The sequence below is a fragment of the Lichenostomus cassidix genome, chromosome 1Ab, assembly GCF_008360975.1.
Source record: "Lichenostomus cassidix isolate B80296 chromosome 1Ab, HeHo_3.0, whole genome shotgun sequence".
In the NCBI taxonomy this organism is placed as follows: Eukaryota; Metazoa; Chordata; class Aves; order Passeriformes; family Meliphagidae; genus Lichenostomus; species Lichenostomus cassidix.
Window position 1 is genome coordinate 2,203,479 of NC_139481.1, and position 24,024 is coordinate 2,227,502.

Below are 24,024 nucleotides of genomic sequence, written 5' to 3' on the forward strand. Positions count from 1 at the left end.
CATGGTGAAACAATGATAGGATGATTAGAAGAAGAAAATCACAAACTGCACATAAACACACGAGAAACACCCTCATGCAGAGAATATGGAAGCAAGGGGAGGGAGCACAGCCAGGAGTCACAAAACACACGGAGCGAGATGTGGGAGTGACTGTCGGAAACTTTTCTATTGGCAGGAGAGGTTGGTTCTCACCGTTCTGAACAAAATGGCTGAGCTAAGAGCATCTGACTGGTTATGCCCAAATACCCTCCTCCTCATCCTAGAGGTGCACAGGTGGCAGTGGGAGGAAAGCCCCAGAGCAGCATGGGAATGAAACAAAGAGTTGGTTAGTATTTAAAGCACATCTGTAAGTACAAACAGTAGTACAAAGCGTTTAAATTGCTTATGCAATAATCTGAGCTACCTCGAGGTACAGCTTTCTTTGCTCCCTTGTAGGCTTTGTCAGCTAAAACCAAGGGCAAGTGCAATCAGAGCCTCCTCCCACCCCCTCACTTCCCTATTGCTCTTCCCTGTGAGGTCTTTCCAAGAATTTCCCTAAATGTCTAACTTTTATTTCTCTTTTACATGTTATCTTTTTATTTCATCTTTGAATGCTACACTGCATTTATCTGCAAGCAGGCACTACAGTCACATTCTGGAAATGGCTTCAGCACTCTGTAGACTTGCAGTGTAGAAACAACAGGTATTCTAACATTTGCACCAAATAAGGATTAGGAAATCTGTTTAATTTTCAGTATTAACCATTTCACTCACATGAAAAAGGTAACACCAACGTTTTCCAAAAACACTGCAGAAAATTCAAGCCAGTCAATGTACAGTAAGGGAAGGTATTAAATCAAGATACAAAGGGATGTTGCATTGAAAATGAGAATTTTTCTGTTTTTTTCTTTGTATACACTTACTGTTTTCTGATGCAGACATGAAAGGAGATTTTTCAAGATCTATTCTTGCAGGGTGAATATGTAATTGGCCTTTGCCATTTCCCTCTTGTACCTTACTCATTATTTCTGTGTATCACTAGGTTGGCACTTAAAGGTCTAGAGTAAGATGCTTTCCTTCCTGCAGATCTCACCAATTTCTACATGAGTCAGAGGGCAGAAAGAAGCATTCCTTCACTCCGTCGAGGCAGTGATTAATGATGTCTAATATTTTAATTAAACTGGAGTGGATGAGATTACAACATGGGACATGCAATTATGTTGGCATTTTCTGTGCTACCCAAGGGATGGTTAATCTCTCTGATAGTTATCAAACACACGGCTGTGCTTTGTAAATGACACAGGAGGCTCCTCACTGCTTTGGAGATGGTAAATTGATTTTCCTTCAGTTCACGGCCCATTGAGTTTGTGAGGGAGCAGTCTGTGCTCATTTGGCACTGAGGCTGGGATTTCCTCATGGGAAATGAAGGGAACTGCTCGTATGCAATCCACAGATCAGAAAGCTGATCCTGGAGCATGATTTCCTGCTACTGAAGACAAGAAACAGTCCTGGACACTCCACACACTCCAGCAGTAAACCTGAGCTACTAAAATCTGAATATGTCATCCAGGACTTGAGCCTCGCATTTGGAGAGTGAAGTTTTTTGTTCCTTTTCACTGTTTCTCCTCCTCTCCACCCACCTAACAACACCTTGGGACCAGGAACCTTTCATTCCCATTGCAGGAGTTTTACACAAAGCCAACATATCAGCAGCATCCATTTCTGGTTTGGAACTGCATTCTGGAATGCTACTTTTGTTCCAAAGGTACTGCAAGCATGTCAGCAAAAATTACATATGACTCGAAACAATCAGCACTTATAGTAAAAATGACTTTAAAAACAAAAACGAGACACATTACCTGGTCAGGGGAGGGCTTGTGGTTGGTTTGGTTGGAATGGGATGAGGATTTGAGGTGGTCATCCTCATAGTTGTCAGCCATCAGCTTCATACGGTTCTGAGTCTGTTAAAAAAAACCCAGAAAAAAGAATCTCAGTCTACCTTCTAATGTTATCATGGCAACTAAAGGGAACAGAGTATTTTTGCTATCCTGCATATCCAAAATCCCTCCATGGCACAAAAATAAGACACATATCTAAAACATCAGTTGGTATTACTGTAGAGAATTTGTAAAAACTGTGGAGACACATTCCAACCAGTTCACTTTAAGGCTAAGTTAGTTTTGCAATTAAGTGGATCATCTGACTTGCAGCTACTAAAACTTGTGCTGTACAAGAAATTAATTTCTTCTTATATATTCTTGGGATTAAGGTTCAGACACCAACTTGGAGAAGAATTCAATGAAAACATGAGTTAGGTGTCCCTAAGTCAATTAAAAAAACCCTAACAAACTTCTCTGAAAGCAGTCAGTTAAAAAAAACCAACAAGTAAACAATCTGGAAATAGGTTATTACTTAAGAAGTCTATCCAGCTTCAATATACAAATCAGTTTTCAACTGATATATCAGAGAACAGAAAAATTCTGAGACTAATCAGAAAAAGTGAATTATACAAAAGCCATTCTGTGAGGAAATGAAAAAGTTAGTAAATAAATTTTGGGAAGAAAAAGTGACATAAAGGCGTAGAAAATTAGAACCTAAACACAGTCAAGTAAAGAATTAGCAAAATATGAAACAAGTTTCTTATTGATGGCATTTCTCCTCCCAGCTCAGAAGGCACAAAAAGCCCCATTTTGAGCTTTGTGAAATCCTTGAATTCTAAGGAAATCAAAAGGCTAACCAGATGTACATTAGATATGATACAGAGCAAATTATCTACAGCTCGACTTATGAAATCATCAGACATGCACTAAAATGAAATGTCTTAAGTGAAAGCTCAAAGCTCACTGCAGGAATGCCAGCTGTTGAATCAATCCCTTCAGAACTCTATGGCTTCTCACTGAAAACTCTAAGTTTAACAAGCATCTCGAGGCTAGAGAATGCAGATTCTACTTGTATCTATTCAGATCATGAGAGAAGGTCCAGGGTTTGAATCTGGATTTGATTTTATGTTGGATTAATTTAACAAAAGCTAATAGTAAATTGAGCTTAAGCAATAAGCAATTTAATCATGCAAAATTTTTATATTGTTTGCTCTGCTTTGTCAAACAAGTTTTGAATTCCAAGTCTGACTCATCATTCATAAATCACTACTTGAAACATGCTACATTAATCCTGAAACAAACAGTTGATTGTAAAGGCACTTTCTTAATATTTATTATTATATTTAAGGTCTTTTCTTCAACAGTTTCTTCTTTGCAATGAGAACAATTGATTATAAACAATTTCATATTTCCTTGGAAATTTTTTGTTTTGATAATAAATAAATTCTTACACTTTCAGCATGTGTGTGTGTGTGGAAAAAAATCTATTGAATCTATTCCTGTAGACACTGACAGACATTGATGAGGTCCTTTCTCAGTTGTCTCTTCTCCAGGCTGAACAGACCCAGCTCCCTCAGCCTTTCCTTGAAAGAGAGCTGCTCCAGTTTAAAGCCCTCTCAAAGATCCCTTTTCCCTCCTGATACAGGTGGACTCCATTTGTTGCCAGCAAGCTCAGTGTTGTATAAACTGACCCACGATCAAAAACCACAAAATGCTGCTGTTTACACCAGTCTTGAAGCCAGGTGTTCAGCTGCACGATTTTCCTGCTTCTTGCTCCATCATTCCCTGCAACTGGCAGGACAGAAAAGAACACAACTCATGCTCCAGATCCCTTGAGCAGTTTTCCCAAGGCCCTGAGGTCCCTCTTGATTGTCCTTATCCTTCTTGCTGTACTTTGTTGCTACCCACTCAGAAAACCAAATGGTAAGATGAAATAGAGAAGATGAAGCCATGCTCTTCCTGGAGGGATAGCACAGGAGATGACAGATATAAAATGGAACACAGAAAATTCCAATTACAGATCAGGAATATCCTTTTCCTGACGAGGTGCATCAAATGGCACAACAGGCTGCCAAGAGACTGTTGCATCTCCATCCTTGAAGATACTAAAAATGCAACTGGACAAGGCCTTGAGCAAGCTGCTCTAATTAGTGATGCTCTCAGCAGGTGGCTGGACAGAGGTCTACTCCAACCTAAAATATGCTGCAATTCTTATGACTTGGAATTTCCATCACATCATTTTAGAGTTTCAAAGTTAAGACTTTCCAGAAGAAGAGGGAAATAAGTTCCAAAATGCCTCCTACTTGACATATATGATGTAGTTGCTTAGCTCCATTAGAGCCCTTTGAAGATTTAAACTCAGAACAAGCTCTGCAGTGTCCTGATGATGACAAAGCTATGGGATCAGTTCACCTAGAAGGACATTGTCTATCTTCCCCCTTTAACTCAACCTGAACTTCCACTGCTGCTCCTGTTCACCTAAGGCTGCATGTTTGTGGCATGTCTTGGAATGAAAATGCCAAAATAACAGTATTGTGATTCCACTACAGGAACTAATTTATGCATATATTGTTGGAATTAGGCAAAATCAAGGGATGGAAGAAAAGTAGTTTATTTCCTGATGAATACCGCTAAGAATTATTTTCTCACATTTAAATTCCAAGCAGTGTTGCAAATAAGATATTTAATATTATAATATTTTTATATTGCTTTTTATATCAAACATAGAAATATAAAGCTTCTGCTTAGGACTGGACTACTAATGACAAACCTTTACTTGGAAATTTTAAAAATAACTGTAAATACATGAACTGAGTTTCTCTCTTATTGCTCCTCTACAGGAAAAAAGTGTTTGAAAGGATGGAAACTTCTAGAGCAAATGGCTGTTGTAATGACTGAAAAACAAACCATTTACTTTTCTGTGGGGAACCACTCCAACATCCTGCAGTCCTGAGCTGGTTTGTCATGGTGCTATTATACAATCCTCTCCCACCTCATGAGGTTATGGCTCAGATCCTAGGGCAAACATTTCTACATCATTGTAAAAAGTATGAACAACTAAGTGGTTTAACCACGGGGTCCTGTGAGAAAATAAATGAGCAGTGCAGACAAATCAGTTGTGTCAGGAGTGCTTTTGTCTAAAACCTCCAGAGCTGTAAGCAGAACTAGCAATGATAGGAACAGGATGTCAGATTCAAATTTTGCTTATTAAAAACACCATGTGCCCTTGCAGGTACCTTCTTCATGCATGTGCAACAAAAATGCTGGAGTGAAAAAAACTGGTTTAAACTCCACAACTCAATAGCTTTCCTGATTTTTTTCCAGAATGTACCTTCGTTTTCTTTTTGGCAGATTTCATAAAATTACTCCTGGCCCTCCAATTATACCTTCCCCAAAGCCCCCACACCTTGTCAAAACCCTTAACAATGCTCTTCTTTTCTCCCAATAGTCACCATGCAAAAGAACAGTTCCAAACCCTTCAGACTAGTGTCAATTGTCAAAATGACTCAAGAGCACCACACACTCTCCAGCTCCTGACTGAAAGCCAGGAATGACTGTGGAGAAGTTGCCTCTGCAGACCAGAGTCTGTGAACTGCAAGTCTAAAGCATAACATCTGCAAGGGTAGTGCATCTAAAAAACCCAAACTTCCCCTGGTTATATATTAGGCCACAGTGAATTTTTAAAGAATCACCAAGTTCCTCACTCATGAAGGTATTGCTTCAAAGCACTCTTTCACCTGTAGGTTCCTGAAAGTAAGTTATTTTAAGTTCACTGATGCTCACTGCAGGCCACACTGGTAGCTTGTTTGTGCACTTCAACCCTAAAGATCAAATGAATAGATTTTACTCAAATTATTATTACATGAGAAAAATCAGAAATGATGCTGATCCACAAAGTTTAGAGGAATGTCAGAGACATATTCTGGAACATAGCTGGTAAAGCCTACAGGAGTGCTGCCCAGGTCTTTATTGTGGAATTCCATATATAAATTTAAAACCCACAGATTTAACTACAGAGATTGTTTATAATATATTTTACAGAATGTTTTTATTTGAAAGCTTGCACGAAGTTCTATGTTATAATGAGAGTACATACCTTTCTTAAGCATTTCTGCAGGACAGCTAGTGTTCTGGTAACCATTACCCTGGCAAGTTTTTGAAACCAATTTTTATTCATGGGGATCACACATCTCTGTATCTCTAGGCAAGCTCTCCAATAAACAGCAGATAGCAGCTCATAAGCTGTGCATTCTCTCTATTAATCTAGTCTGCCTCATATGCTCATTGCAGTAACTCACTCAAAGAGTTTGCAACAAATCTGTTCCTTCACCAGACAAACAGTGACATCAGTGATTAGTTTCTCATTTTTTGCAGAATATTTGCGTGGGGTAATTTTGGTTTTGCTAACCAGTCTAAACAAGCTTTATTAATCTTTTAATGTGGAGTTTAAAAAGCCCCACATAAAGTAAATATTAATGTAATGACTGTACTTGTGACGAATGGGTATGTGGTGGAGGCAGTGTGTCAGTGCATGAAAGGAGTTATCCCATTTTAATCTAAGTTGAATGTTTCACTGGAAGCACATGCAAAAACAACAGTTTAGAAACATTTCTACCACCAATAACATAGAAATATAATGGAAAAACTCAGGTGATTTTTCTTTCTAAGTGTGGGCTGAATTCAGTATCTCTGAAAATCACACACTTGTGAAGACCTTCAGATAGTTCTTTTCTACTTGTTAAAAACCTGCAGTGAGCCATAATCCCTGTTAATGCCCAACCAGCTCCCTGCTGGAATCTGTCAGAAACACAGGAAGAATAATCTCTTTTATTGCAATATGATGCCCTGTGTAACTACCTTGAATATATCTACACCTGCCTGGAATATACACCTACCTTGAGTGTATTCCTACCTTGAACATCAAACTGGCACAAATCTCAACTGCATAGATATGAAAACCATTCCTGTTCCTACAATTCTGTACATGCTGGAGCCTTTGTTTTTGTGACTAATGAAATCTGCGTGCTTTGAATTTGTGTTCTCCATCTTCCAAGCATGGCCTTCAACCCTGTAATAATCTCTTTCTGCAGCCTGCCTCCCCCATGGTGTCTCCAGGCAAGAGTCAGCTGGGACCAGTGTGAAAGTATGTATGTTGTGAATGGCCAGCCATATGTGTGTGCTACAGCCAAACAAAATATATCACAGCTCAATTCTCCTTGCCTTTCCCTGTGTGGGAGCTCTACTTTGGGCTCTTTTCGCCTCTACCCAGCTGTGGATGCTAATTAAGTTCCTATAAATTACAAAATCTTTGAGACTTCTTTTCCTCTGTCAAATTTGGTTGAAATGGTCAATAAATTGAAAAGTTACGGGGTAGGAACTCCAGCTCAGCTAAGCTGATGGATAGCACTGTCATTTAAACTCTTTTTCAGAGTCCAAACTAATACATTTTGGTTTTTATTTTATTTCGTTGGAATTGTAGGAGTTTGGATGCAGACTCTCAATATATCCTTGCGCTAAATAAATGACTCTTCCTAAAAATTTTGACATGTGTTTTACTAAGCAAAGTGTAAAAGGCATCTCAGGTTTTGCTAAGGTTGGAAATACATACCAACATTTTATTGATCTTGTGATTACTTTAAATTTGTGCAATTTAAGAATCAACACTAAGCACTACAGATAAGGTTCATCTTACAAAATCTATACAAGAATCTGAAGGCAAACCCCCTAAATTACCTACATTATATCCTACAGAACAGGCAAATATTTCTATCAAATACGGAACAAGCTTTGTCTGACACCAATGATGAACTCCTGTTTCGTTGTGACTGTTTGCCTGAAATGTCTCCTTCCCTTTCCACTTCAGCTTCACTCCACACCTTGCTCATCTTACCCTCAACTACCTTATTCTGTCCCCCTTCCCTTTGTTATTCTGTTTGGCTCTCCTTTCCAAAAGAAATCCACTTGCATATGCTCAGCTTCACAAAGCTTCGAACACAACCACTTCAGTCTCTGCTTTTGTCTCAGTCTTTCTTCCTGGTCTGAAGCAAGAAAGTTTCTCAGTCCATTGATACCTCTGAAAACTGACTGGCAAAATCCCATTTAGGAATTTACATACAAGATGCATCCTACTGCAAAACCTTAAAAGCTAGTCATGATCCCTTGGCTCAGCAAAATCATTTGTAGGCCATCTGCTCATGTATATCTACATACACCTTTCCTAGCTGAAGTGATTTGGAAGTCTTCCAATCTTTGTCTATTGTGACTGTGTTATTACAATAAATATAGTAAAGGCATTCTTTTATCCAGCAATTTTTAGTTTTGGAAAGTATATGCCAGTGTTTTGACCACAGACCTTTTATTGTTACATGACCCACTACTTCAGCTGCATTTGCCTGCAGCTTCAAAGAGCTGTTAATAGCAAATCCCCCTCCCCTCTATACATGCTGTTCTTGGCAAAAAAAGGAGTTATGTACAGATACAAATTCCTAGATGCTAAAGTGATGTGAGCTGCTCAGTATCATCTCAACACAGACTGTCTGGGACTGCCCAGAGCCCAGCTCTGGCTGTATACACGAATGGATCTGTGTCTACATGATATAAACAGTGTTGATAGCAACTCTAAAAAAAAAACACTCAACGAAACCTCAAGACTATTTGTGCTTGTTCTGAAATTAATTTTAAAAGCTGCTGCATATAAAAGAAATAGTAACCCAGTGTTTTTCTTTTTGTGCCTTGCTTTCATCTTTGAATCCAGGCAAAAACCTGCCATGGTAACTGCTGGAGGGAAGAGTTGAAAGGGCATTTCCTTTGACAACCAACAGAACTTTGCTACCCCAAATTAAATAAAAGTCAAGAATTTTTTCTGTATGGCCAATTATTAGGGTTGACATGCACCTAGAAGAGGCCTGCCTCAATATCCACACAAACACACAGACATCACATTCCTGTCTGTCCACACCGTCTGTGCGTGTGGTCTGCAGCCACAGGATTCCTGTCCATCCTCACTGTCCCTCTGTTTGGCCCACAGAATTCCTGCAGCACATGTGCAATTCAGAGCTGCACAGATGATTCCTGTCCATCCCTCTGCTCTTGCATGCAGTACACAACCAAGGAGAACCACAATAAACCAACACTTTTTTTCTTTTTTTCTTGTTCTTCCATCAGAAGTTGATTTTTCCTATTAAATCTATATCAAAGCTTAGATTCTATGTATTTTTGTCTTCTCAAGAAAAAAAACAAACAAAAAAACCCCAAAAAAACCCCAGTGATTTATTTTGTTACTCCCAAAATAACACAGCAAAATTGAAAATATGTAACACATTCTATCTTATAGATTTTCATTACATATTCTAGGTGTACAATTCTTTCCATCATTCATTCCTCCTTCAAGTAAAGAACATATCACTAACACATTCAGTCATACAACTGTTAATCTGCAATCTACTTGAAACCTTCTGCATATTTAGTTTATGAACCCAATCAGTCACCTCATATCTCTGACTTCACCTTCTCCTTACACGTTTTTGGAACACACCTTGAGTCATCTATCACCTCACCAGTTATGGGTCTTACACAAATTAGAACCAATATTAAAGCTGGAAAAATGCCTTTCAGCTTTCTGCCACGGCTTTTCTACTGACTATTGATATGAGAATTGTTTTTTATATGAGATAGTTGGTAATGTCGCAGTTTGTGAGGCTTTTCATCCAAAGACAAAGAATGACAAAGAAAGTTTTACTTTATAGCTTTAGTATGAAACTGATTAGTGTGTTGTGTGTTCTCTGAGGAATAATACCAGTAAATGTAGGAAGAGAGAAGCATAATGGACCAAGCTGAATGGAGTTTTGAATGGAGTTTTGCAAAAGGGACATGTGTGTCTCCCAGACAATTGTCATAGTCAGGTAAAACAGCCCAGATGAACAGGAATAATTTAGTATAGAAAAACCTGCATCCAATCAATGATATACCAGTAAGGATGCTCACACACCCATCTTCACCAAGCTCAAACAAGTAATTCAAAATCTTCCTGAATGTGAAACTTTAGTGTGAAATTTCTGTTTCTTCACCAAAAAAATTCTATTTTTGGGTTCATCTCATCAAGACTTTTTACATGGAATTCTCTTTTTACAGTGGAATTCCCTCTGTCACCAACACTTCAGAGTTCCCTAAACAATGGGTCTAAATGATACAATTTAAATGTAATCATAAACTCACTGTATTTTCTGGTCATCCTTCAGACATCATCAATTCAAAGACCAAGAGTGATGCCAAACCAGCCCAGCCACAAGGACCAATGGCTGGAAAGTCTCAAATATTTTACCCCTGATGCACATCCTGCCACTGGACAACAATCAGGGAGCAGTCATGCACAGGTCCTTCCCAGCTACCCCACAAACCATGGAAGTTAAGCAAAAGATGTACCCATAATTGTATTTCTTGACTGAACAACTATTGGCAATCCTGAGCTGTTCTAAACCACTCTTTCTGAGATTTTGCATTTACCTCATGACTCATCAGCTAAGACAAATATTGTCACGAACTGTTTTCAACACAAAATTTCTAGCAAAGAAGAAACAGAATTAATTACACACTCTGTTGAATGTATGGATCATAAAGATCTGTTCTAAGATATTCTCTTTATTTAACTCTAGACCACTGTGTAGCAGACCAGTGGTTTGGGTCACAGTAACTACGGGAAACCACTGTATGGTACAGCTGTGATGTCAAATGACAGTGACTATTTTTACACTGCACCAATAGAAATACTATTCACAGACAAAGAATGATTATTTTTCAGGCCCAAATTAGATCTTCTAGTGCAGTCTTCTGAAGAAACCCAAGCTCCCCGAGCATTCTCACCTCTTTAGTAGTGCTAACAAGCCTGGTTCTCCCAAGGCAGGCCTAACAATCTTCCCTGCTATCCAACACCATCAAGCTGGTCACTTACAGAAATGGGATGCAAGGTCTCTCAACTGCTAACCTCGACTTGCCTAGTAATCCTGATTTTCTAGAGAGGTAACATTGCTTAAATAACTTCCTATAGGAGTCTTGAATGAAAGCTGCTGTATATGCGGCACCTAAGTGCTGTTGGCAATTATCCAATTAATTTGTTTATTTGTGTCAACTTTTAGTCCCTTAAAAAGCTGGAAAACTAGAATATTAAAATCTTAATATATTCTTAAAAATGGTGGACTATTCCTAATAGAGTGAAACAGGTTTTTGAAATCTGAGTTCAAACTTGGGAAATATTAGTCCTTTTCTTAAAGGTTACAAATGTCTAGAGAGAAAGGGTACCAAGTACTGTCAGCTGAGTTCCACAAGACCTCTATAAATTTTAAAGCCCTGTCTCTCAGTGAGGCAAAAAAGATGCACTCACAGGGTTCTAACAGGCAACTTCCCTTCCCTGGCATTGTGCATTATTATTTACTCATGTAAGGGGCAAAGGGTAAAGGTAAAAGGAGGAGGGAGAGGGGAATGAGTGTAAGTAATACCAGGGAAAGATGAAATGCTGCCCCAGAAAAGGCTGCTGACACTGCACTGAGTGCTGTTACTGTGCTAATAGATGATTAAAAATGATGGGAAAAAAGTCTGGAACACATGGCAGGGAGAAGGTGCTTTCTCTGAATCTGTGCAGGGCTGTGCTGTGCCTCAGGAAGTGGTGCTCAAGGGCACAGCAAACCTTGCTCTCTGCCTGCTCAGCTGCTGCCAGGGGCTGGGGCTGCTCCTGGCAGAGAACTCCCCCTTGACAGAAACAATTACTGAGGAGCAAAGCCTGGCAAAACAAGCAATGCTGTGATTGATAATCTGGGTGGATTACAGGCCTTCGACAAAAGCCACGATGCTTAAATTTGACAGCTGGCAATGCTTGATGAGAGCCAATTAGTGGATATATATTCACTTCAGCCAGGAGTTTCTCCTGTTTCTAGTCCAACAGCTTCCTGAATAGGAAGTGTAGAGAGTGATTTCCGCCACTTCTGCCTGCTCACATGTGTGCCAACTACACTGCCAGTACGGCTAAGAATACTATAGAAACGACATATTTTGGCACATTTGTGTATTAAATCCAGTAACTGAAAAGCTGCAAGTGACCCCTCCAGACATTGGTGGTACAAGAACCTGGAAAAAGGTGACTTTATACTGACTCTACAGACCATGCAGTGGATTGGTGAGGCTGTGACTGCACTGCTTATTGAACAAGTCCACTGCAGTTCTTGAAATGCTTCATTATTCCTTGAAAAGTTTCTGGCAAAGTACGTGAATCTGTCTGTTCTTCATTTCACATAGGTTAACCTGGCATTCAGAGAACACCAGAATTCAAAGTACCTTCTGTTCTGCCCAGAAGAAACCTCTGACACAACACCTTCAAATTCATCTGCCTGTTTTTAGATTTCTTATCACACAGGTTTTCCTTCCCTATTTTTGCATATATTTGCACTCTTGCCACTGCCTAATACTGTGGTAAAGAGATCAATAAACAAGGATGTATACAAGTGCCCTGGATCTCATCACTCATTTCAAGGATTACCTTTACTTTCTCAGGTATAAAGAAGCCAACACCTCAGACAACCTACACACATATTCCTGACAATCTACATAGGTATTCCTAGCATTCCTAAGTCCCCTTCTGACAACATTTTGAGCAATCCCTCCAGTCACTGAACTCCAGAGGGGACCATCACACTGCTGGAACCTTTCAGAGAACAACAGGGCTTCTGTCACAGCAACAGCACTACATTTAGCAATTACCTGCAGTGATTGCATCCGTGTCATCTGAAGAAGAAATTCGTTTGCTAACAGGATAATCACTCTCATCACACATGGTTTCAAATCAGGGCAGCCAAGGCAAAGCAAAGACTAACTGCACACCTCTCACAGTATGTATTATTTCACAGGGCAGGGTGGTAACTAAAACTGCCAGAAGTGTGGTCATGCTTATACAGCTCCACTGCAGCAAGAGGAAAACATTTGCCTGTCAGTCTCCTTTGACCTGTTTTACATTCTCTTGTTATAAACAGAAATGACTCCAGCCAGTGGAACTCCACTTTGGAAAAGTTCACAGCAGAGGAGTGTCAGGTGTCAGTGTGCAGGGTTTCCAGGGAAACAAGTAACAGTGGAAAAATATAATTTTTGGGGTGAGAAGCTACTCTGGAATCTACAATTCTTTCCTTTTTCTCATGATCCCACGAACCACATGTACTTGGGAAATGAGTCTTTGCAGAACTTGGCCTCATAAAGAAAGTCAGTCAAAATCTTACAGGGAAGAGGCACAAAGTAGAACAGAGACAACAGCTTTGGTACTTGCTTGCTTAGATTAAATGTATACTAAATATTGCATAAATATTAACTATTATTACCACTTAATTATTATTAGTCGCTATTTGGCCATTGCCAAATAATTCCTCTCCTTTTGTGGGAATGGTAAATAACAGCTCCTCAAATTCAAGCTGGCCCACAGAGGAAGGCACAATCTCAATGAGGATACAGAAGCACAAGAGAACAACAGGTATTAGAGATTCCTCTGAATGGCAAGCAGGCTGACTACAAAACCCATACTTACCCTAGCATAAGGGTTATTTAGGCATAGGCAGCATAGTAAAACATATGCAGTATTAATCTAACCTGAAGTCATACCACTTCAAATAAAAATTTTGAGATCCTGTCATCAATAACACTAAGTCAAGCTAGCTCCTGGTAACTTTTGCTACAGTATATTATAAAAGAATCCAGAATAATTATGAAATACTATATAATAATACAAGCAAATATGGTGATTTACAAACAATTAATTTGAATAACACTCCAAGCTGTCAGAAAACACTAATACTGTTCAGAACCTCCTAAACATTTCAACACTGTTACTTCACATTTATGGTATAGCAGTGACAGAGATGCAGGTCAAATCAGATACCCACACTGTACAAATACAGAAAATGACAGTTTTGCTACAAACAGCTCCTAGCAGAAAACCCCAAACTTTTGAGACTCAAAGCCCACAGACAGGAAAACCTCAGCCCATTCAGATATGCCTTTACCACTCTAAACTGGGGAATAGTGCTTTGCTCTGTTACAATAAATACAACCTGATATTAAAACTTAGCTTGACAAGAATGACAAATGGCAAAGAGGCTGTGGATGTGCTGCCACAAAGCAGCCCAAAGCTCCCTGTCAGCCCCAGTGTGACACATGGCAGGGCTCTCTCCACATCTGGACGTGGTTACACAACCTCCAGCTCGGAGCTCCTGCGTCAGCCTGGCCTCTCTGCTGGAGCAACCTCCCAGCCACTGCTTCTGCATGAACTACCCACGCAGACAGAGTGCCCCGGCAGGGTAAATTGGGACCACATTAGCTGCTGACCCTCACCCTGCCACTGCCCTGCCTGTCTGATGGCAGAGGAAATCCCCACACAAACTGACAACCCATAGGAAACAGGCAGCTCTGTTTACTGGAGAGCCTCGTTAGGAAATGGGCTCTATATTGAGGCACATTCCTGCAATTCAGAGCCTAGAAACTCTAAATTAAAACAACATTGATGCCATATCCTCTTTCCAAAACGCTTCTCTTCATCCAAACTTTAATGCACATACTTAGAGAAATTAAAGAACCAAAATGTCTTTGGCAGGACTCCTTCCCTCTCTTGTGCAGCAGTACCCTTCCTGTGTGAGCCACCAGGAACGTGACAGTGTTGGGAAAGGAGAGAGCACAAGGAATGGCAGCAGAACCCTCCAGATTCTGGATAACCTTCCCTTGATGAATCTATGTGTCTTCACTGATATTTTTAAATGAATAAAAATCACCTGAAACCGTTGGAAGATTTTTTTTTTTGTGAGCGTTGTACCTTTCTACACTCTAAAGGTCAGTTAACAGCAATTCAGTCAGTCGTAACCAGCACAAACAATGAAAAGACAGAATCCAAATCCTGTTCCATTCACACTCACTGCTGCAACACAGTCAGGAAACCACTTTCCTAAAGCACTGTTTCTGTCAGAAGCTCTTCCCAGTCTGCAGGGAGGTTCAGCAATGCTGGTACCACAGCCTGCACAGCTCTTCCCACAAACCACCCTCTTCCCATATTGCTCAGCATTTCTGTGTGCATCCCACGTACATGGAAATGGGAATCTTCTACTCAACTGTGTCTGACCACCAACTGAAAGAGCTGCTTTCCCACCACAAAGTTTAAGTATTTCCTAGGAATGGGATGGACTGAAATTCCAATTACTTATCAGGGAGCTCAACAGCTCTGAAATACAAACGACTGAGGTCAGAATCCCAGCTCTGAATCTGAAGGGTTAAATGAACTTTTTGGGTTCCAGAACTACTTTTCAAAGTCTTCCAGAATATCTTGATTTGTGGCACCACTTGCCTTTCTTGAACATCTGTGTTCAATACATTGCAAGTCTGAAAGATTTTTCATTCACAATTTCTCCTGTAAATTTAAGAATTACAGCTAAACTTTTAGGAAGTTCCTGAAACGCGACACGGTTCTGTGGAGTTAGGACACACAGATGAACCCTTGTTCTCAGGAGGCAGAAAAAGGTCCATGCAGAGAAGGCTTAAACTGAGGAAGCAGCATAGTTGTTTTGTTGGAAAATATGAGGCTGGTGACCTGTAACAACTGAAGAGGGGTGCAAGGGCCAAGTGCACAGAATATTTGCAAAGCATGTAGAAAAATGAGATTCCCCTAGACTACATCAGTAATGAGGATCTTGTAAAATCTCACAGCCATCTCTTCTGACCCATCTCCTATTTCGGGAGCTGTCAAAGTTGGTGTGGTTTGAATTTATTCAAGAAAAGTACATACCAAAACTACTGGCACTGAAAAAAATAAATGAAATTTTAGATTCCCTGCAACTTACAGAGGTGGTGAGTAATACTCTCCTATAATAAGCAATGAGGAGTTTTTCTATCAATGTGTTGAAAGCTGCACACAAAAAAAAAAAAGAATGAAATGACACATCCTTAAAACATAAGACAGAATTTAGGGAGGATGTGTCAGATCTGTGGTCACATAAATATTTCTCAGGTATGTTTTAAATATAGTTTAGATTGTTTATATGTAAATATATATTCTGCCTTGGGGATTGTGGATGTACTGGAGAATGCCTGTGATTTTATACTTATACTGCACATATAGCTTTTATTTGTACACTACATAGCACAGATGTGTTGAGGAGATTACTTTCTGCTTTCTTAATTTCTTTGTAAGGTGTAACTCTTGAATTCTGAAGCTGGTACAAAGAAACCCCAAAAGTTCTGTTCCTAAATGAAACTGTAAATAACTGTTATCTTAAACAACATGGCCAAAAAGGTACTTGTGTTTCCTAAGGAAGAAGCAGAGAAATCCCTTATCACAATGCACACCTGGTTTTGTCTTATGTTCTTTGACAGCAACAGAAATCATCTGGCTGACAGATGAAATGTTGCACATAAAACTTTATGAAGATGGAAATGGTGGCACTGAAGAAGTTGATACTGGATTGGCAGCAGCATATGTGCTATTACAAGGAATGTGGCAAGGGAATAACTCAGAAAAACCCACCAGAAGTGCTGAAGTGAAAAATCTACACAGATTTTTTCTGATCCTACATCTCTTATTGCCAGGGATGCCTTTTGCTTCCTCTGTGTTTTACTGGCAATGCAGTTTTCAATTGCATTCAGTACTGAAACATAATATTAAATGCTTGAACAGAAACACACTTTTTCTGACTGTTACGCCAACACAGAAAGATCTTAGAAATGGGAGAGGCCAGAAACAGGAAAGGACCAATCTCCCCACAAGCACAAGACCTCCCAAAGCCTGCTCCAGATGCTGGCATTCCCACATGGTGCTCCTGTTGCAATCAGAAATCACAGGAGAGACTGTGTGGTGCAACATTCACATCTGAGCTCTACAGCTAGGAGGATTTTCTTCCAAATATGCTTCTTCCCCAGCAAGACAAATGCAAAGCCCTAAGGGAAGTATTCCTGCTTTTGCCTGAATCTGTGACTATTTGTGCCTGTAGAGGACAATACCCAATGTCCTCTTTGCTCACAATTTCCTGTACATTCTGTCACATATTTACTGCTCAGGCAGTGACACCAAGGAACTTCCCTCAATGCTGAGTCTTCTTTCTCTGCTATATTTTCCAGGCTTCCTGACCAGTGGCTAGTTTGAAATTGTTATTTATGCATTTTCTGTCCTAACATACAGCAGAATTATACATTATTAGTTCCATAACTCAAGAGATTAATCCCACACCAGATTAATAACTGGACCTTTCCCACCCTGCTGTACCCACCTGCTGCTTGAGCTGTTGCACAAGACGATCTTTCTCTCGTTTCAGTGCAGCCACTTCATCCTGAGTCTTCTTCTTAGAGGATGAAAGCTCTAGCAGAGCAATATTGGCATCTTTTTCACTAATGGCAGCAAGAAGGGCTTCTTGTCTGAAAAAGACCCAAACAAATTACATTATTAACCTGCAAAACTTTGAGGACTCCTCTACAAAGATTTGAACATATCATAAATGCTGCATCAGTGTGCAACTCTGAAAAGCAGTAATTAATATTTTTATCTGGGCTATATGTCTTTTGGTGGAACACGAAGTCAAGACCCACACACCTCCCCCTAAACAACTGTGCTGATACCAAATTGTGGCTTACAGGATAAGGAAAACACATGATGTTCTTCTTCTGCACTCACCTTTCAATATTTTATACATTTTGGGAAGAAAGGAGACAAAGATAAGCATCCTGAACATAAAACAGCAGTTCTCAAAGGAAGCCAAAGGATTGATTATATTAGGGAAAACAACTGTTTCTGTCCTTTGACCTTAATTCTCATCTTTAGCTGGTGCTGTGCAACAGGATTTAAAAGAAAACCTCGGCCTTACTGCTCAATAGTGTTGGCTTGTGCCACCTTGCAAAGAAGGAATAAAATGAGGTCCCAAACACATGTGGTGGTGTGAAATATGGCATCATGCAGGAGTGATAATGAAAGACAAACCAAATCCTACACATTTCTTATCTACATTTCATCTGAAATAAAGTTGTAAATGCACTTAAAGTTTTGCTGCAGCAATCAATATCAAGAATTTTATTATCAGGATTCCAACTGAAGCCACTGTCTCAAAAATGTGAAAGAATAATGTTGTATTTCAAGAGGAAAAGGTGTGTATCAACAGACAAAATTGTTCACCATCTGACAGCAGAGTGGATTTACACAAAAGACTTTCTGTGGGTGGAATTTCTCTCTGGGTTTACACAGGTGTTTCTTGTACAGTCCAACAGAGCTAGCTTGCTTTAAATGAACTACCAGCATATCAAAAATCTCACAGATCCACTGTAAAGAGTACTTGGATCCTGCCTAGATCATATCTAGTAAAACTAGCACCTTAAATTATTTCCTGCCTTTCAAAATGTAATACCACAAAGTAAAGAAAAAAAATTTAGATACTTTAGGATAATCATAACATATTCTAAAGACACTTGTGCTATGAAGTAACACAAATATTCTGATGATTTAATGGAGGCAAAGAGTAGAAGAAAGGAAAAGGTGCACATCAGATTCCCAGTTGTAGTGTCAAGACTGGAGGTGTGGGAACAACGGATAATAGGCATACTATTGCCATTTTGTTTCTGCTGCTTTTGCCTTATGGAAAAGTATCCAATTTTGGATGTCTGCCTGAAACATGAAAAATACCAATAGGGTAAAGTGACAGAACATGATCCATGACCTCTGCTTTTTTCCAGCTATCGGTATCCTGGGAAAGACAGGCTGGCTTGGAGCTCTGGTCATTTTCACTTTCTTTAGAGTAATCTGTTTTGATTATAAAGAAACACTTATTCTTTTAATAGTAAGCCCCCAATCCTCGCTGATGATTCAGGACCAGAGCCAAGAATATCTCCGTAACTCTATCTATAGAGCCATTACTCTGGTATGGAAATTGGAGGTGCCTCAAATAGCATGGAAGGCATATACCATCTGCAATCAAATCCTTTGTTGCCCATCTCTACTTCTGTGAAAACCTCAAGGCCAGGAAAATGAGATATGGACAGCAGTCCATGACTTTTTTTTTCCCCTGAAAAATCTTAAGAGACAATGGTGGATATAATCTCAAGATCAATATTAATATTATTTGGTCTGTTTGCAGTCTTCAAAAAAACAATGCAAAGAAAGGTTGGCTTGCCTTTTTGAAATAGATGACTACAAAATAGTTATAGGTCAGTAGAGCATAGAGATCTGACAACACACAACAAAGAATAAAGTGCAAATGAATGTCTCCTTCAGATCTTGAATAGCAATGTCTGATTTGGGCAAGATAACTGGGCAATAGCGTATTCTTACACTACTAATAATTACAAATACTAATAGAATCAAGCTGTCTTCAAATGGGTTCTACAGTACTTGGTTTCAGGAGATACATAATTCCTTCACAGCCCCTTCCTAGCAAAGGAGAAGAATCCTTTTGGCAAAACACAAGGGGAGGTGAATTTTAAAAAGCAGTTTTGTACTTTGCAGTACTGTTCCCAGGGTCATAGCATTGGAATATTTATCAGCTATATAATTAGAAAGAATAACAGGCTGTAAACAGTGCTGAATTAATGATGCTTCAAAACATGAAAACTATACATATTCATTACAAGAATATGTTTACATATGTCAGGGAGAACACTTATTCCACATAGAAATGTGATAATAATCAATGTGAATTCCACAGCACAGGAAGCATTACCACGTGTACTGTCCTTATTTAAAAAAAAATACTAATAATATATTTAGATTTTCCTGTACACATTTCTCTAACAACCTAGTTGTCTACAATCACAAGAAGCATCACTCCTTACTAGGATTGATAAGTAGTATTTTTCAAAGTCCTTTCCCTCAACATATTTGATGAAGTCACAAGTACTCCTATAAATATTTTATATTACCTTTCCCATCAATGTTTTAGCCCTTCTTGTACTTCAGCTTTCCATCTTAATTTTATCAATTTGGTACCAGAGGTAAGAATTTGCAATTCCTAGTCTTGCTCACATCTCAGCTCTGAGCATTCAGAATTGCAGTACAGCCCTAGACTGTGTCTGCCAGCATATCCAGAAAAAAAACTTAACACTTTCACAGAGAACTTTCAAACCCACTACTAATTTCCTGAACTACTTTTATTGATGAATAGCTCCAGTGAAAAACTGGCTGCTGCATATCCCAGCTGCTAAATTGATAGTGCATGAGCCTTACCTGCTTATCTGTGAACAGTGGAAGTTGCCCAAGATGGCACATTTTAGAAGGAACTTTCAATCCTGGCACCTGATGTTATGGGAGATCTGTCCCTATAAAGGGTAGAATTTTTTTAAAGACAACCTTCCTTGCTTTACCAGCCTTCAGTGCAGAAGCTGGATGAGAGACAAAAGTACTTACAAGGCTCTTGAGTTCCCCAGAGCTGGCTTTTCTGAGAACGAAGTCCTGAAAAGTGCATTTTTTCTTCATCTGCAGTTTAACAGCAGTGCAGACAGAGCATAAACTCAAGGCATATTTTTCATCCAGGCAATATAGGCCACAAGAATACATCCACCAGACTTTGAAAAATGACATTATAAGAAAGGCAGCTGTAATTTCTTTTCCTGGGACTTGGTCAAGTACAGGTTGAGCTTGAGCTTAGCATGTGGTTTCACAATCGGCTCAAGCTGACACAAGCCAGGCTCTTGTGGCAAGGGATGGTTCTGCCCTCCCATTTCCAGGTTCCTGCCCCTCCCTGGTGTAGGCACCACTGGCTGTGTGTCCCTGCAGTTCAAACCCAGCCCCGAATAAACACCAGGAACCCAAATCCGACCGCAGGCTCCTTATCCCTGAGGAACTGCAGAGCTGCAGTTCTTCACGACGCTGTGACAGTGTCAAACCCTTCTCTGCCACAGCCAGCACTGCCAAAATGTAAGAATGGAAAATGAATCATGGAATTCACATTGATTATAACATATCAAACAACCACAATTACTAGAGTGAAAACAATTGTCTTGATGTCTTTGTGAATCTGGCCTGCGTTGAAAGATGGCAGAAGGAAATTTCAGTTTTATCAGTCAAACTTTGACAGCAATACTGCAATCTTACTGTGGCTTCTGATCATGTGAAAAACTCAAGTGATGATTTATAATACAACCTTCCACACTGTCTGATTGCTAAAAGGATGTATTTTCTTGAAGTTCAGACCTTTTTATATTAATTCTGCAAAGGATATCTTAGGGCTCGGTGGTAGGAGCTAACACTGATCTCTATTCCATCCCAACCTTAACACTTCCTACCTGTATTTCAGTCTTCTCTGGTTGCTGCTGCTGCCCAGGAGAGGGATTAAAAAAGGAGTATAAAACATGCCAAGTGTCTGGCTAAGGACAGGAATAGTAAGGAAAAAAGAGGCTGGAAGCAGTTTCATTAAACTCTGAGGCATCACTTTGCCTCCTGCTCCTGGTAGCTCCAGTGACTGCTGCTTAAGTAGTGCCAAAAAAAAAGTGTTTCTAAGCAAGCAGGAGTTGTTGAAAGGGTTGAGGACAGAAATGGAGCAGGTGTCAGGGACTATGGATAAAATTTGGATATATTTAGTTCTGTAATTGCAGCAGAAGGGGCCTGAGAGGTTTCATTTAATTTCCTTTTTCAGATCCGGGTCTGAAAGCAGGTGTAGCTACTTGCAGTCTCTGAGTGCAGAAGATTTGTTTGAATGGCACTACAGCATTTTCTGATGAGTTCTGAAGAAAACTTTCCAGATGTTTGAAGCAATTGGCATTCTACAGTAACTAGGGAGCATCCTACCACCTTTGTTTTTACCTCTGTGCAGTGCCTGCTCTCCATGAGATGAAACCAGAGCTGCATGCAGTAAAAAGTTTAAGAGAATGAGCATGTGTGCTCTGCTCCAGAACAAGCACTGTAAAGCCTGATCTAAACCATGCAAACAGACTTTTCACAAGCCTTTATCAGAAGATCCCTGCTAAACATGATGATACACTCCTATTCAAAGCCTTTCTTCATGTACAAATCTAAAGAGTTTTATTGAAATAAAGACAAACTCAACCATCTCAAAGTAAGCTGGCATTGCCTGTTTTGTAATGAGACACAAGGTACATGAACTTTAAGAAACACACAGAAAGTGAGAGAGTAAGTCATTCACGTGTGAGGAAATTGGAAAAACCTCAATTTAGCACATTCTAGCTACCAACACCTTTTCAAGTGAACAAATTTGAAGCTGTGTTTATGCTGTAGTTTAAACAGCAATCCCCCGAAAACTGCTTTATTGAAGAAACATGATCACAGATAAATTTACAGATGAAACTCTTAGCATCTTAAAAAAGGTAAAACCCCTCCAGTTTCAAGGATATGAAATAGAAGACAGAGACTTACACCAGCTTGTATCGCACAAGAAACCAGATCTATCTATATAATAGATATATCTATATAATTTTTATCTATATAATAGATAAATAAAAGTTCCCCTACCTTCTTCGAAGTAACCTCCTCTTTATTTTGGTGAAGTTGACCTTTAATTGGTTGTGCAATTTTTAAGAATTATAATTTGGTATCTACTTAGTTATTAAGATATATGGCAAGGTTAATCTCTGGCAACAAATTCTTGCTACATTTTAAGATGTTCAAATTTTATCTACTTTATGAAAAAAATGAAGTCAATTAAGAAAACAAAGGGGCAGAAAATAACTGTAAGGCAAGGTGAACATGGGTGACATGGACAACTTTTTATCCTGAAACAATCCTTAAGAAATAGGTATTTTGTACATCAACAAAAATTCAGAGCATTTTCCAAAGAGTACATACTAATGAATTTGCAGGAAAATATCAGGATGCTTCATGCAGGAAAAATATTTCAAAAACGGAAAGACACCACCAAAGGAAAGTGATAGTTAGAAAGTGAGAGATTTAAAACTAACAACTGCTAAATGCAAAACACATAAACAGAGTCAGTGAGAGCAGCAACATGGCTTAGTGGAGATGAGAGTCAGGAGCTACTCTTCACTCCTGTCATTTGTGATTTGACCAGACCACATCATTTAAATGTAAATGGAAATAGCTCTGTAAATGGAAACGCTGCTATTTACTAAAGAGCACATCTGGTAACATCTGTAAAACAGTGACATTCTGAGATGAAAACAGTCAGGTCAGGTTCTTTGTTGTTGTTTATTGTCAGCTGAAAGGATAAAGGGGATTACCAAAAACTTGCACACATCAAGATGCGTTATTTTGGCCAGGAGCGCTGCGACTGCTCTGAGATTTTTTATTTTCTCACCCAAGAAATTCTGAAGGAAACACCTGAACAGCAAGAGGATTCCCCCTACCACTGACTCCCTAGCAGAGTGGGCAGCACAAGTGGAACTGCCAGCCCTGAGCAAACCTGCTTTTATATGGATTTATGGCAGCCTCCCAGTTCAAGGCCCATCTGGGCTGGGGAGGGGGAGCCTGGGAAGACCATGCGCCGATTGCATTTTTGCCATTCCTGCTGCGGTATGGTGTGAATAAATCACAGGGCTGAGGTCAGAACAGCCAGCCCATAAAGTGATTCATGGGCCCAGCAGCACATTCCCCCAGGACTATGTACTTTATTACAGTAAACCTCAGAACAAGATACAATTTCCTGTCTCGAGGAGCAGCCTTTAAATCAGGACACCTGGACAGCCCTGCAGCCACTCACAGAACAATGGGTCTGAGCTCCACCACTGCCTCTCCTCGCTGGCCCTGCTGCCTCCAACCCCAACCCACCTTCAGAGAGCCTCCTTCTGCTCCACATGGCTGTGGTAACACCACCGTGCAGGCAACATGCTGATACAACCCTGTTCTTCAGCTATAGCTCCCCACCCAAGAAATAAATACTCTCCACATGTTGTTTTTTCATTACATTCTAGCTTTTAGGTCTCTTCTGCACTGTAAAAATTTGATTCAAAATGTTAAGGCAACACAGGAATTGAAAAAGAACTCATTTGTTTCTCTGTTTGCAGGCAGACCCCTGCACTGGAAGGGTTTTTGCTTTCTTGCAGACTGAAGAATCTGACATGCAATTTAGGTTGTAATATGGATGTTCTCACTGTGATCAAAGGCTGGGATCTGAGTTTTGGGTTCACCATCTGGAAAGAAACTGAGGTGGTGACAGAGATGATGGTATTGTTAGACTCCTGAGAACTCTCCCTCTCAGAGTAACGCTGC

The 24,024-nt window shown here is 39.7% G+C and overlaps 1 protein-coding gene across 10 annotated transcripts in view; it reads right to left on the reverse strand.

Moving 5' to 3' along the window:
- Positions 1 to 24,024, reverse strand: part of ERC1 (ELKS/RAB6-interacting/CAST family member 1) — a 189,955-nt gene that overhangs the window by 25,348 nt on the left and 140,583 nt on the right. For 9 of the 10 annotated variants that reach the window (XM_085049384.1, XM_085049389.1, XM_085049393.1 and 6 more), the window contains 2 exons: positions 17,135 to 17,279; positions 1,839 to 1,940 (listed from right to left, as the gene is read on the reverse strand). In XM_085049384.1, the coding sequence (XP_084905510.1) occupies positions 1,839 to 1,940; positions 17,135 to 17,279 (247 nt within the window). Of the gene's footprint in view, positions 1 to 192; positions 260 to 1,838; positions 1,941 to 17,134; positions 17,280 to 24,024 lie in introns of all 10 variants that reach the window. The other variant, XM_085049391.1, reaches the window with a different exon arrangement.